Consider the following 15,317-nt stretch of genomic DNA (forward strand, 5'->3'; position numbering starts at 1 on the left):
AAAAGACTAAAAGTATCCTAAATGCAATACTGTTATTAGACAGTCACTATTGTGATTGTTTTCCATTAAGCATTGTCCCGTTGGTCAAATAATTACATGAATTACGACACTTTTTGTAGACACGGGCAAACATTTACATTCAAGTTTATATAAAATGTTGAAAACAATCCATGAGTCTTCAATTCAAAATCCACACACTCATTCAAACATGGAAACAAAACACAATTAACGGAACAGTTGCAAACAGGAAATTAAAACCGTTTTTAGGAAAATAAATGTGGGGTAAGGAGACACCTTTAAGAGCAGATTCTGGTGGGGTTGGGGATGAGGAATCAATAACAAAAATTGGCATGAAATTAGCATTACAACCCCAATATGCAACCTTTTATCAGTTAAATGTGTATGTCCTTAGACTGGTGTTTTAATTCAGACACTCCAGGTTTTCATTCACCAATAACGCAAACACAAATGGGATTATTTAGTTTCTTTTCCGTTCAAAAATCAGTCTTTGAAGTTTTTAGATGTACTAGCCATTTCCAAACAATCCTATATAGGCCCATTCTTCCAAAACCAAAAAAAGTACGTTAAAAATAAAATATACATTCAAGATTTGTTAAAAGATTTGGTTGTTCTTTGAACATATGACACGATTTGTTTCACTCTCCAAGATACAAGAGTGCCAACATGGTTAACCAAACTGGGACGATTCTTGACACTATGGGACATTCCCACATTGCCGAAAACACAATTGCTTACCATATGAATAGTGCAACAAGGGAACAGAGACGCCTATTTTTTTTAAATCCCTCTTCCTACCGCCTGAGAATAGGATGGATGAAAAAAAAAAACTCAAAATGCGTTCTACTTCCTACATTGCAGCTCCGGAGAAGCAAGGCACATAATTGAACGCGCCCTCCTAGTGGCTCAGGGACACATTTATGTGTGGCAGAAAAAGAATATTCTGCCTCACCCTAAAACCTGCGTAGGATTTACACTGCATGATGAGAAGAAGGGAAATAATTGGTTAGACATGTCATGGTGGTCAGAGAAAGTTGCTGCAGTCAATTTTCAGAAGTGGGACAGATAAGATCAGTCTTATCTAGAGACAGCACAAAAAGTGCCACAGCATTTCTTGCGACTAATGATGCAGCACCTGAAAAGTATTTGACTTGGTGCATTTGTGAAGAGGAAGATGAAACTAAAGTTCAAAGAGCCCACACTCTTGCTGTCTCAGGCTTTATCTTGCAGGAGAACAATCCAAAATATAGCTAAAGTGCTTTCAGATTTTGTTGGCGTATAACGTATCCTCGTCACTTTCACTTTCGTCCTGGAACTCGTGGGAAAGGAGAGACTTCTTGGAACCCATCGACGTTAGCCGGATCTCGTCGTCGTACTCGTCTCTGTGCTGCCGCAGACGATGAAAGCCGTCTTTTTGCCGATTGGACTTGGCGGCGCATACGCACCAGATGATGCAAGCTGTCACCACCAATGCTGTCATGGTGGCGGCTACAGAGAGAACACATGCAGGTGGGCATGAATATCAAATTCTGGAGGCCTTTTTTGTTAGTTTTCTTTTTTTTACTATTAAAATACGATATAAAGTCTAAACTAAGGCATTTGTGCAACTGTTAGGTTTTTTTTACTATTAAAATACAATATAAAGTCTAAACTAAGGCACTTGTGCAACCTTTGTACTGATTTTGCGGCTTTGGATCGTCAAAGGCCAGAATATATTATATTTTCTAAGATTATAAAGATGATAGTTATCTAATATGGTAAATTTCTAAATTTCAAACCTGTGTCTTGCAAGTAAAAATATAAACTTGGAAAAAAACAACACATTGCTGTTGGCCTACAATAGGGGTGTCAAACTAATTCCACAAAAAACAAGAGGATTTATTTCTGCTGAATAATCAGCACCTGACTGTTGTCAACTCAATAGACCTGCAGGTGAGCCGATTGGTGAAAAGGCATCCTTTTCATTGGTTGGAATTAAAACCAACCCCCAATTGGCTCTTACTGGAATTGGTTTGACACCAGCAGTATACTAAGATACAAAAACAATCTGATGCCTCAATCATATGAATTAAAAAACATTTACTTCCTTAAAGGACTTCCAAAAGTTTCCCTGAATCAAATTAAGTTGAAGCAGCATTCCTTTTCCATTATCAGATGTGAAAAAATAAAAAAATGTCATTGATAGATGATAGGATTCTCATTTTTTCATGATTTGCCCCAGTAAAATACTGTATCTTTACTTTTTCTTGACTAGTAATCTAAAAATATACTGGCATTTCTTGCTAAAAGCTCATTTCAATATGACATTACCTGCACTGGCTACCACAAATTCTCTCGGTAGACCAAATATGCTGTGGTCCATGTCAAACTCAATGATGATGGATCTTGCTGCCTCATAGGAGGACACCACTACCTGAGTTGGGGGCAAAAAAGTCATATTTTAAAACATTATTTGCTTGTGCTCATCCAGTATATGGAAATATATTAATAATCTTTCAAAGTGCCACATGATATACCAAACCATTTTTTTTTAAACTCCAGACAGATACTACTACACTGCCTCATCAGAGAGCCACCCCTGCAGGTGTGGCTACTCATTATAATCGGCAACAGGTTGCCTTAAAGGTGTCAAACAGGGGTTGAGCTCGTTTAAAATATACGAATATTTAACATTTTACTTTGGCCTGTGCATGAAATACAAAGTTGATTGTAGCCATAGTGCTTTCTTTGGTCAAACATATATCAAGTATAGTTAGAAAATAATTGTTAAATCTAACTACACTGAGTGTATTGAGGGGTTCTTAATTCAGTGATGCTGTCTGAAAATGCACTTCAAATGATGCTTCTAAAACAGTAAGTGCACCTTTTGATTTTAAATCTTTTTTGTGTGCTTACAAACCATATCCATTGAGGTTAATATTGTTTCAATTTGCAGGGATGATGCATATGAGATGAGTTCCTATGGCTTAAGGCGCCACATTAGATGTCCAAAGAAATACGGGCAAACGACAAAGGAAAGGAATTACATGTTGGCACCAAAAAACAATTTGGATTGGTGGAATGAGCATAAAGAAACGGCATGTGAGCAAAGACGGCTGGACGACAGGTACAAAAGAAATGCTGCAGTTCTTCCAGACCTCCAGGAGACATTGGACGACAAAGCGCAAAATGACGTTTGCTCTAAGAGTGATGTGACGTGCGAATCCGACTCAGAAACGGGACTTGTAATGATCCACGGCTTCACGGTATCTGAATACCAAAACATGTACCATTTAGTAGTGGATCCCCTGCTGCTGAGCCCTTCCGGGAAGCCCAAAGCCTACAGTTTGGAGCTGGGTCGCACCATCAAAGAACATCTGTTTATAGAGCTGGCTTACCCAATGCTTGAAATTTTTGAGTCACAAGAAAGTGTGAACGTGGTAGAACGATTTTGTTTACTACGTACGACGCCCAACATAGACGTGGATTGTCATGGAAATGTTCCATAATAAAGCAAGCAGTGTTTCAATGTCCCCAAAATATTCAAGACATTTGTTGCTTGAAATGCTATATAAATTTGGCTAAAAATGGGTACATTGCACATTTTGAATCTTCCAATACCTAGTGTCCACATACGTGGACATCAAATTTTAGATCATGCAGGGCACAATATCAACCTACACTATAGAATGGCTGACCTAATTTAAAATGTCATGTCACGTATATCGACGCAAGGTTCTAGAACACAGGTGTCAAAGTGCCGGCCCGGGGGCCAAATCTGGCCTGCTGCATCATTTTGTGTGGCCCGAGAAAGTAAATCATGAGTGCCGACTTTGTTTTAATATCAAATTCAAATGATGATAGATGTACATTACATTTCCTGATTTTCCCCTATTTAAAATCAATCATTGAATTTTTTAATCCAATATTTTTTCTTTGTGTTTTTAGTACTAAAAGCATTTTGTAAAATCTAAAAATAAATATTTTCCGTTTTCCACTTTAATATTGAGCATAATAAAAAAAAAATTTCCATTTGAAATGATGATTAAAAGAAATTTTCCATTACAAAGAAAAAAAAAGCTCAAATAAACATTGCTTTAGATCTATAAAAACTGACTATTTAGGGCTTTAAAAAAATCTAAATATTTGATCTAAAATGGTTCGGCCCACAAGAAATGGAGTTGATGTTAATGCGACCCGTAAACCAACCCGAGTTTGACACCCCTGTTCTAGAAGGTTCAATTGAGGTCCTATAGGCCTAAAAATATAACATGTTAATTTTATGTTTATATCACAAATACACCATTTAAAATTAATTTTGCTATTAAAAAAATGATAGGAATTATCTTATTTTACAATATAGATTCAGGCATAAAATAGTTGACCTAAGTCTTTTGCTACTATATATACACTTGTATACATTTTAAGCATACATGGTCATATTGAGCAAGCGTGTATACCTCCTGACGTTGTTGCTGGTAGCCATCAGCAACAGCTTCAATCATGTGGTTGCCAGGAGCCAGCAGCGCACGGAAGTAACCACCTTCTCCTGTCAAGACTTTCACCCCACCATTCAGTACGATGATGGCACCAACAATAGGCTTCCCACTCTTATCTCTCACCATTCCTCGCAACCCTTTATGAGCCTGGAAGTGTTAAAGATCCATGAACAAAAAAAAGGGTACAGCCAAGAGGTACTTGAAAGACCTGGTTGGTAAAAGAATTGTAGGGGCGTACCTCCACCAACATACTTAGAAGAGGCTTCATGTTCTCTGCCCAGAGAGTGGCAAGCTGTTCCATTGGAGGAAAGAGACAACATCCAGTATATACTGTTATTTCTGGACATTGGCCAAAGTCCATGCTGAAGTCCTGGATGACAAATGAAGGCATGTTAGTTTGGTTGATCTTAAATTTCTAGGTATGTAAACAACAAGAACACCCACCTTCATACTTCCCATGTGACTTTGTCTCTCAGCTGCCCTCATAACTCCATCTGGAATGTTGCTTGCTGAATGAAAGAAAAACCAAAGCAGCAAGTCATACCCTCCATTTTATCACTGATTACAGAATTACAAATCCATCAGATAGCTGTTGTTGTCACACGTGTACTTTGATATCATAAAATAATGCACCCGCTATTCTTTATTTGCATTTTCTTTCTATGCTAACACAGGTTCTCGCTGGATACACATAAAAACTACATGGCAGGAGAAAAAAAAATTTACAATTCCAATCATTTTTGTGTTTGCACTGATCTTATTCTATCTACTGCATCAAATTGATCCTTTTTTTTTTGCATTTTCTTGTTCTACCGTGAATACATATGCAAACACACCGACCGAGCTGTGACCAACAGAACACTAAACATTGTAATGATTTGAGTATACAAAGTAATATATACCCTGCCCATTATTTCCACATGATGTGTTGCCATGGTGCATCTTGGGATGATTTTTGGCATAAACACTGGCCAAATACTTCAGAGTGCCTTCATTCTCCACTGTAAAATAAATAAACACATCCAAATTAGTGATGTTCAGTAATCCTGAGAAACCCAAAGCGCTGAGTCAATATCTTTAACCAAGTATGAGCCATGCAGTTAAATCATTTTCTCTTTTTAGCTTGTCAACTCAATCTAGACTTTGAGGACATATTGGCCAAATTAAACAATATTACTACTTCCTAACTGTACAGAGTTATTGCCTTGTGATTGGCTGATTAGAAAATTGAGTTAATGAAGAGTTAAACATGTGTGGCTAATAAAGTGGTCGGTAATTATATAGAGGCCTCTCTTTCTCTATCAATTCTCCATCAGGTGTGCTACGATAAGTTATTGAATGTCACTCAATTAAAAAAAAATCTCTGAAAGAATCACTGCGGTAAGGAAAACAGTTAAACTTGGAGTAACAGTACCTGACTGAACAGGTTTGTCATAGGGATAAGTAGCCACAAGGGATCCGCTTTCAAGGGCCACAGACATTGTGTAGCTTTTATCTAAAATCATGTCCATCACTGCTCTGGTCTCTGGCTGTGGATCCACTACATGCTGGGATGTATTTCCTGAAAAGAGTATCATACAAGGGACAATGAATGAGAATTTTATGCATGCACATGTCAATTGTTTTCATTCAAACCAGGCCACACAGCTGACCAAAAAAGTCTGTATCCAGATCTTTGCCATGAGCATTGGGGAAGCCCCTAGTAGAGGTGCACTGCTTCTCCACTGCTTGTTCTCTTCCATCTGGATTGATCAACGGCACAATTACAATTGTTGTTTCATTGATGAGCTAGAGGAGGAAAACAGAACTAGGATTATTCAATTATTAAAGGAGACCTCCGTGTTTTACATCTGTTAACAGCCCTACATGTGTTCAACAAGGAGGAATGGAATTCCTGGATGAAAAGGAAATGCTGTATTTTGATTGAAGAAGATTGTCTAATTATTGGTGTGATGTCATTATTTTTTTAATTACTATGTTTGCTTTTGTTTTAGCCTTATTTGCATTTTCAGGTCTGTATCCAAGTGAGGTTTGACTAAATAAGGTTTAAGAAAATGAAAACAAATAATTATTTTATGGTCAACACAAAGGACATTTTGACAAAAAGCTGGGTTTTGCATTCAAGTGATGCATACATTACATATGAGCATGGCAAAAACTCACCTTTGTAATGACTGGGTTTTTGTTATAGTTGTGACACAACCAGGCAGCAAAATGGAGAAGCAGCTCAGTTCCCACAGGTGCATTACCATGGATCCCTGCTACAAAGCGCACCTTAGGCTCAGAGGGACCAGCCGCTCCTGGGTTGTTGGATATTTCCAGGGCCCAAATAGTTCGAAATTCAACGCTATGGCCCAAACTTAGGGGACAGAGAAGCATATTTTAAGAATATATCGCATTATCATGAATTCCATAGTAGTTATGAGACAGTAAGGCTTCTTACCTTTGCAAGGATGTGATTTTTGTATAGTTGTGGCTAAGTCCTTGGAGGAACGCAGACAGGTCTTTGTAACCTCGAAATCTGAAACTGTTCTCTGTATTTGTGCTCTCGACCAGCTGTTCTAACGCTTGACCCAAAGACAGATCCTTGATTATGCTCTCGAAGCCCACCTCAGGCAGTTTATGGCTTGGCTGGGGTCCAGGAGATGGCTGCTCATGAGGTTCTGAGTGAAGCCTCGTTAATCGGAAATCAACCACTTCCACTCCATTCTTGGACACGGTGGCATAGGTTTTCACAGATTGATATCTTTAGAGGACAAACAAAACTTTAGGTACACATGTGAAAAATGCACCCATTGACTTGACCATGAAATCTTACCCATGGGCGGAGGCAGTGATAGAATAAGTCCCCTGGACTAGCAACCTCCAGTAGTCGCCAGTGAGCGCTGTGGTGATATTTTTGTCAATGTCCTCCACCTGAATGGTGGCATTGGGTATTCCCATACCATCTCTACTGTCAGAGACTGTTCCTTTAATTCCACGGTGAACCTTTCATAGACAAAGGATAAACTCAATATTGTAATGAAAAAGAAAATATCAGAGGGCAATTTGATTTGCATGTTACCTGATGAATAAACTCAAGCAAAGATCGACGATTTTGTTCCCAATACTTGGGCAGGTCCTTGGCCCAAGGGTACTTCACACAACCCAACTCAATAGTCAATTCGAAACAGTTGGTGTTCATGTAATTCCAGTCCTGCATACCCCCTGGGAATTGTTTTTGAATTTATACATTAATATATCATAACCAACAGTTAACTCTATTGCTGTTGATTAACAATGTGGTCTTTATTAAGCCATACTTTTGTATATATCTCCTGTATTTGAGTTTTACAATTACTTTATGCGTGTACTTCAACTCACCAGCAACATTGTACCAGCTGGCCCCATTGGTGATGCCATCTGCAAAGTACTCTTCAGGGTACATTCTGGCACAAGGGTGTCCATTGTGCATCTGAAGGTTTTCCTACAAGTGTGTGAGAAAACACACACACACACACACACACACAAACCTGCGCTATTCCAAGTCCTTTTCATTTCTGTTATAAGATGAAAACCACAAGAAGTAAAGTCCAATTCACCTCTGAGTAGGCTCGGGCCACTTGCTGAAAAACTTGGTCATCAGGAGCCTTGCTGTAATGAGTTTTCATCTCTTTATCGTCATCAAAGGGGTAGTTGACCACCAAAGACCCTAATTTCACACGGATAGAAAAAAAATGCAATTGGTATAGGAACATAAATAAAAACGGTATGTACTCTGAAAATGAGAACTGCAGTGCTTTTATAGTAAGATGTCATTAATAGCCCCTGCCTCCATGGAGATTGGCTGATAGGACAAACGGAATGCTTTTCAGCCAGTTCATCAAAGCAATAGTCTCTGGCTGCCTGGGCGCTTTAATGGTGGCAAACTGGTCTGGGAAATTGCGATTCAGGTCCAAATTGTTGCTGTTGTTGCGCCCTTTGTAGCCTCTTTCATCACCTGTGTGCAGACAATTGCAAGTGGTGATTTATTCACACAAGCAAGAATTAACAAGGCGAAAAAAAAATCTCTATGTCCTGGACATTCTATTTGTAACCAACCAACACCAAATAATATAGTCTATCCTAAATGGGAGCAAAATGTCCAAAATTCATACACAATCAGACAAAGCAAATGCTTATGTGCGAAAAATGTCACCAGAGAGATGCAATTTTTTTTAAATGTCTCTTTCTATAGCTAAATAGGTTAACCAATATTTTGAGAAAAACTACAAGTTTGATGCAAGAAAGTTCTGAATCCGTTTGGATTACAAACACAATATCACTATATATGACCTAACTCATAATGTCATGTTTTGAAAAGATTTGTTCTACATCTTTGCATTGGATTTCATGAGACTGTGAATGTGTACTGAACATTACGCCGTGCGTGTTACCTTCACGGGCTGCTTCATAGCCGTCAGGGTTCATTGAAGGCATGATGTGAATACGTGTGCTGTTGACCAACGCTGTGACTTCCCGGTCAGTGCCGTAGTTAAGGCAGAGGTACTCAATGAGGTTGAGCAATAGTTCCCGTCCAACGACTTCATTGCCATGCATGTTGCCCACATATTTAAATTCGGGCTCACCTGGTAACCAATAAGAGAGTGTGAGGCCAGATTAAAATTATTTTAAGCTTGTTGTGAGAGCTAACCAAAAGATATTGGTATACCGTGTTCATGAACTGTGGGGTTGTCTGAGATAACCATCACATAGAGTTCCCTGCCTTCCACGGAACGGCCAATAGAGTAAAGATGAGCAATCGATGGGAAGTCTTCGCTGTACTTGCGTAAGAAGGTTTCCATGTCAGTATAATTGTGGTGACGAAATTCCTGCGGTTGAATGGGCTGCGGTTCAGGTGGTGGCAGAGTGGGTGTTCTTTTGCTTTCTGACGAGGTTACTGCCTGGTTACTGGTGGAGGGATGAGTATCGGTATTTGAAGAGATGGTAATATCAGTGGTTGACGGCGGAGAGGGTGTGGTCATTGTGACTCTTTCTGAGAAGGTTGACTTAATGGGAACTGGTTCTAAGGCAAAATTAAGTTCAGTAGTATTTCCATCGACAACTTGTACGCTGTTGTGTGTCACTGGTATGTAGCTGTGAAACAATGACAAAATAAATGATTAATGATGAAAAAGTGTTATAACTGATTAAACAGTTTAGCTCATTTTCAAGCTTTGTGTGTATTTAAGGTAATATTGTCAAAATGCTTCTCACAAATACATGATATGGTAGCAGTTTAACCCTGGAGCATTACATTCCATTTATAAGAGGGGAGAATTGAAATTAGTTGTCAAGACGATATTTTCTTCAGAGTAGGAACTACAATTGTTTTTCCAGCAAGTATGCATCTGACAAAATTCTTTTGTTTTACTCACCCTGTGGCCATAGCAGTGATGTTGTAGGTTCCTGGCAGCAAAAGTCTGTAGTAGTCGCCATAACTTCCAGTCGTCATATTGTGGCGAATACCTGCCACCACTATGTCGGCATTGGTAATGGCAGAACCACTGACCAGATCTTTTACATATCCACGGACACCTATATGAATCTGGGTAAAGACACTCATATTAAATGGGGGTGAACACCATTAAAGGTTTTGTTTGAACTCAAGCCGAGGTTCTCAATAGCCATAGGCTGGTGTGAATTCCTGATTCCACCTTGTTTTAGTCGATTAGCGTTAAAACTGGATATAATCAAAATATTTTTACTAAAAGTTGACATGTAGTACACTCAAGAGTTGTCAAAATCATAATTTACTTGTTACCTTATCATTCAACTTTCAGGCATTTTTGATGTCTAGTTTTTATATATATATATATATATATATATATATATATATATATATATATATATATATATATATATATATATATATATATATATATATAAATAGAAACCATAAACATTTATTCTCTCCCAGTTTTGTGACAAATTGCAAAAAAAAATGTCCTCCATCTTATAGACATCAGCCTGAAAAGTTTCTTCAAGAATAGACTTTGAATAGAGGAACTCCAATCTGATTGTATACAATCTTCATATGTTGTAGCTGCTAATGAGCAAATAGAAAGTCTACCTTTTCAATGTAAGCCAGGAGAGATTCTCTGTTAAGGTCCCATTCCTTGTGGAGCTCAGAAGCGGGGGGATATTTGCAGCAGCTAAGCTCAATGGTGATTTCAAAACAGTTTGCATGGATGTAGTTGTAGTCCTGCATCCCTCCTGCATAACATAAAATACTAAACAGTGAAGGTCTATGAATTCAAAATAACTTCACAAAAGACAACAACACGAGGAACAGTTGACACAGGTGGGGCAGTACATACAATCCAAAAAATAAACACGCCCTCATTCCATTCTAAACTATATTTTCCACGTTTTTTTAATAATTAGGCGTAAAATGCAGGTCACAAACATGGCAGTTAACTGCTCAATATTTAGGATTCATGCCCCTCTGAGCTCATTCAGTGAACTGTAGAGAGGAAGTGTCGATGCAATGTGCGAATGGTTTAACTTGCAGTGGTGGCAGCAAACAGGGTTTTATTGAAACCAAACCGCCAAACTCTCCCACCAGTGACATAGGACTAATGATAAACCAATAACATGTAGCAGAAATTAAGCATTGGTTGTCATCGGATAGACAGATGAACCTGAACCACTATCTATTAGGCCAAAAGTTTAAATTGCATGGCGTATGTATCCGGTATATGCAAGGTAAACACTTCCCCGTCTAATGGCTGAGCTTGACTGTCTTTATCTTAAATTGTTATTGACAGGGGTGTTTTTTTTCTTTATACAGGATCCAGAGTCACACCCTGGACTATGTCAATGAAGCAAAGGTTATCTTATAGGTTGACAGTGAGCTGCATTGTTGCGTGAATTAAACACAGTACAACAAGCAGAATCTTAGAATAAGAAACATGCCTCTCAATGAATAAATGTGAAATGAGAATAATAATGTATTTTACTGTTAATTGCTTTATTACTAGGTTAATGAACTACTAACTTGTTTTTTATGAAACAATAAATGCAGGCACACCTTGGACTTTTCAAGTCTTACAATTCACATGTATTTTTAGACAATATATACAAGACTAATAATTTTCAAACAAGGATAGATTGTTAAATGTGCTCAATTATAATAAAAGATCAGAAAAACACTTTCATCACAACATCAAAACATGAGTAATGCTGCCTTTGGAATTTTTCGAATTAGTTTGGGACTTGAGCAGTAAAGGAAATGAATGAGATAATAACCTGCAAACCCACAAACCTGTTAGGACTGAAAATAATTATTGTGTGTGCAGGGAGTTAATCACTTAACGGCCATATTTGCCTGCAACTTAAAGCCAAGCTAATATTTAGCAATGAGGCTCGGTGACTGACCCTCTCACACTACTATCCTACTCATGATGTTCTTTAAGGGTTAAAACATTTTGAAGTGCCATTGATATTGAACTACAAACAATAGAGCAATGTCATGTCTAGCAGTTTTATCATAACCTTGCGCATCCTCTTCTAACAAAAAAAAGTAGGCAGCTGAAATTTCTTTTCAGCGGATGTCAATATTGATTGATTTCTTGTCAAATATTTCTTAAAACAATCAGAATAGTGATTAAGATATATACCACTATTAAATAGTGTAAGAAAATCTATCTGATGTTGGAAACAAAACAACGAACAGCCTAATTAAACAAACCAAAAGGTTAAAAAAAAAATGTTTTTATTCCTTTTGGTGCCTGGTTTTATTTTTTTTCCTTTGACACCATCCCAGAATGTATTACATATAGAAGAATTGTTTGAAAAATAATAGTAAATCATTACTTAAGCGAGAGTAAACACCTGTCAATGTTCTGCTTTAGATTAGTGAGCAACCCAGTTTGCGTTTATAGAAAAAAAAATCAAATTCACTGCTTAGATAGAACATAAGCAAACCAAGTATTATCGTAATACATTGCTTTAAATCTCACGTAATACTATTACGTGAGATTTAAAGCAATGTTATCGCAGCAACATCTTTTTCAACATGGACAAACTAGCCTGATTTTATATATATGTACCTTTAAAAGTGTAGTAAATATTGCTCTTTTTTACATAGCATTGTTGTATTATAAATACATATCGTTATACCTAACTTGCTCAACACAGTCATGTGTAGTCATGCATTGAAACAGACTGCTAGGAAAAAGAAGTAAGATAGAAAAAAGCTACCCGCAACATGCATCACTTGTTCCTCTTACACTCACAAAGATCGTGAGGGGTGCTGTAGCTGACTGCAAACAGGAAACTGGTGGTGCCCTAAATTAGTTGCAAGCCATTTGCAGGGCAACTCCCATCACATTATGAAACTTAATCATGTTTACAATTAAAATAGTTAGGCCATCCTACCTGCTACATCGTACCAATGTGCCCCATTCGTGATTCCATCTTTAAAGGTCTCTTCTGGAGTATCAGGACAATTGGGCTTGCCAGTCTTCATCACCGGGTGGTTCTTGGCGTACACCAGGGCCAAGCTGCGAAAAAGACTGTCGTCCGCTGACTGGCTATAATGATTTTGTTTCTCATGAGAGGCTGAGTCATCAAACGGGTAGCTGGCAACCACAGTTCCCCCATGCAGGTTAGCAGACAGAACAAACCTAGAGTGAGAAAAAAAGTCACGGTATAACAGTTGCTTCAAAAGGACTGAAATGTCACAACATTCTGTAAAAAATTGTGGATTTCTCAAATCACCGACTAAACATCTAAACCTACTTACCACATGTAAAGAAAGGATGGGGAATCGTAAAAATATCATGCACAATGTTATGGAACGTCCCGGTGGCGCGAGTGGTTAGCACGTCGGCCTCACAGCTCTTGGATCCTGGGTTCGAATCTAGGTCGGTCCACCTGGTGGAGTTTGCATGTTCTCCCGGGGCCTGTGTGGGTTTTCTCCGGGTACTCCGGTTTCCTCCCACTTTACAAAAACATGCATGGTAGCTGATTGGACCATCTAAATTGGCCCTAGGTGTGAGTGTGAGTGTGAATGGTTGTCCGTCTCCTTGTGCCCTGTGCGATTGGCTGGCCACCGATTCATGGTGCCCCCTGCCTCCGGACCGAAATCAGCTGGGATAGGCTCCAGCACCCCCCACGACCCTGGTAAGGATTGGATTGGATAACTTTATTCATCCCGTATTCGGGAAATTTAATTGTGGCAGTAGCAAGAGGGTGGGTGATTAGACAGAACAACAACGCAAAAGCACAAAGTACAAAGCAAATCAAGGTAAATGGGATCATTAAGAATCACCAAGTCAAATCATTAAGACAGAAAAACAGCAAGAACACAAAACGAGCAAGAGTGGACGGAGCTACCGCCGCTAGTTGAGAAAATGAATGAATGTTAAGTGCGAGCAATTTGCATCAACTATACATAACATCAACCAAATGTGGGAGTTTGTGTGGTACACTCACTGTTTCTCAAGCATCCATCTAATCACAGCCATGACTTCAGGAACGTTATCAGGGTTTGTAGGTACTTTCATCCCAAATTGGTCAGGGAAGCTCCTGTTCAGGTCCTTGTTTCTGGCATTGTTTCGCCCCCCTCGATGCCCACGGCATTCCCCTTCTTTGGACACCTCGAATCCATCAGGATTCATACTGGGCATGATGTATATGTCAGTGGTGTTTACCAACGCAGCTATCCTGGGATCCTTCTCGTAGTTAGTCAGCAAGTTTTCCACAAGATAGACCAGAATCTGCCTGGAAACGGTCTCGTCGCCGTGCATGTTGCCGATATATTTGAACCTGGGTTTTCCGGGTGTTTCTATATGGGGGTCCTTGGTGATCCTCATCACCCAGAGATCCCTGCCCTGGACGGAGTGTCCAATGCTCGTCAGGTTTGCTATGTGAGGGTATTTCTGAGCATAAGCCTGCAATCGCCCAGTTAGATCGGCATAATTGTAGTATTTATCGTAGTTTTCTACCGTTTCGACAATCGGGGCGCTTCGTGTCCGGGGTTGCCGATCGTCTGCACCGCCGAGGTGAAACGCAAGACAGACAAAAGAAAGGAAAAGTGACACCCGTAGTTTTCCAGTCGTAGACTCCGGTTTCCTTCTGTACGCCATTTGGGTATTCCTACCTCTGCAGCATTGGGACGAATGCGACGGAGAAAAATAATGTTTAAGTTATGTTTAGCTAGTCTACAGTGGCCGTGTTTTCTTTCCCAGCAGCTATCTACTTAGACCACCAACTTCCGTTTCACAATAACAAAAAAAGCACGATTTGAGGAAGTGTTTTTTTTAGGTGAACCGGATACGTTCGTCTGTAGATATCATACACATAAAGCGCTAGATGAAAAAGTCGTACTAAGCGGAATGTTCATGGGTCTATTTTGCAACAAAACTAAAGTTAGCGTTTTTTTCCAATAAATTATTGTTAATATGGAAAAATCTTGACAATGTTGTTTTGTTTAAACATACCGTAATAACGTTGCTGTGAACTAGTCTGACAGGGCTGCCAATAGTATATACCTAATTATGTTTTTAAGGATGCATTTCATTTACAACACCTTTTTGGTTTATGATTTTAAAAAAATCTTTTTGAAAATTGAACTATTTACAGCTATTTCAAAGTACAATTCGTTGACCATGACGTTATAGTTATCGACTGGCACTGACGTAAAATGGCCGACAAATATTAACACCTGCTTCAATTTGCTCCGATAATATCGCGCATCTACATGTATATATGTTATTTCTGTTCTGATCAAGTGCGTTATTTTAAGACATTTTGACGTCATGAGTGTTTATATAACAAGACAGCCATTATTATCTC

The 15,317-nt window shown here is 38.8% G+C and overlaps 1 protein-coding gene across 1 annotated transcript; it reads right to left on the bottom strand.

The window, feature by feature from the left end:
• Positions 1 to 128: 128 nt before the first annotated feature.
• Positions 129 to 14,755, bottom strand: cpda (carboxypeptidase D, a). The gene is made up of 21 exons (XM_077611487.1): positions 13,956 to 14,755; positions 12,897 to 13,144; positions 10,588 to 10,730; positions 9,893 to 10,062; positions 9,187 to 9,611; positions 8,912 to 9,103; positions 8,308 to 8,475; positions 8,078 to 8,187; positions 7,860 to 7,962; positions 7,561 to 7,703; positions 7,315 to 7,484; positions 6,940 to 7,242; positions 6,660 to 6,855; positions 6,149 to 6,284; positions 5,911 to 6,057; positions 5,399 to 5,497; positions 4,941 to 5,005; positions 4,735 to 4,866; positions 4,458 to 4,643; positions 2,329 to 2,431; positions 129 to 1,506 (listed from the first exon to the last, which is right to left on the bottom strand). The coding sequence occupies exons 1-21, from the start codon at positions 14,606 to 14,608 to the stop codon at positions 1,280 to 1,282; spliced, it is 4,119 nt and encodes a 1,372-aa protein (XP_077467613.1). The 5' UTR covers positions 14,609 to 14,755; the 3' UTR covers positions 129 to 1,279.
• Positions 14,756 to 15,317: the final 562 nt, after the last annotated feature.

This window comes from Stigmatopora argus, chromosome 10, assembly GCF_051989625.1.
Source record: "Stigmatopora argus isolate UIUO_Sarg chromosome 10, RoL_Sarg_1.0, whole genome shotgun sequence".
Classification (NCBI taxonomy): Eukaryota; Metazoa; Chordata; class Actinopteri; order Syngnathiformes; family Syngnathidae; genus Stigmatopora; species Stigmatopora argus.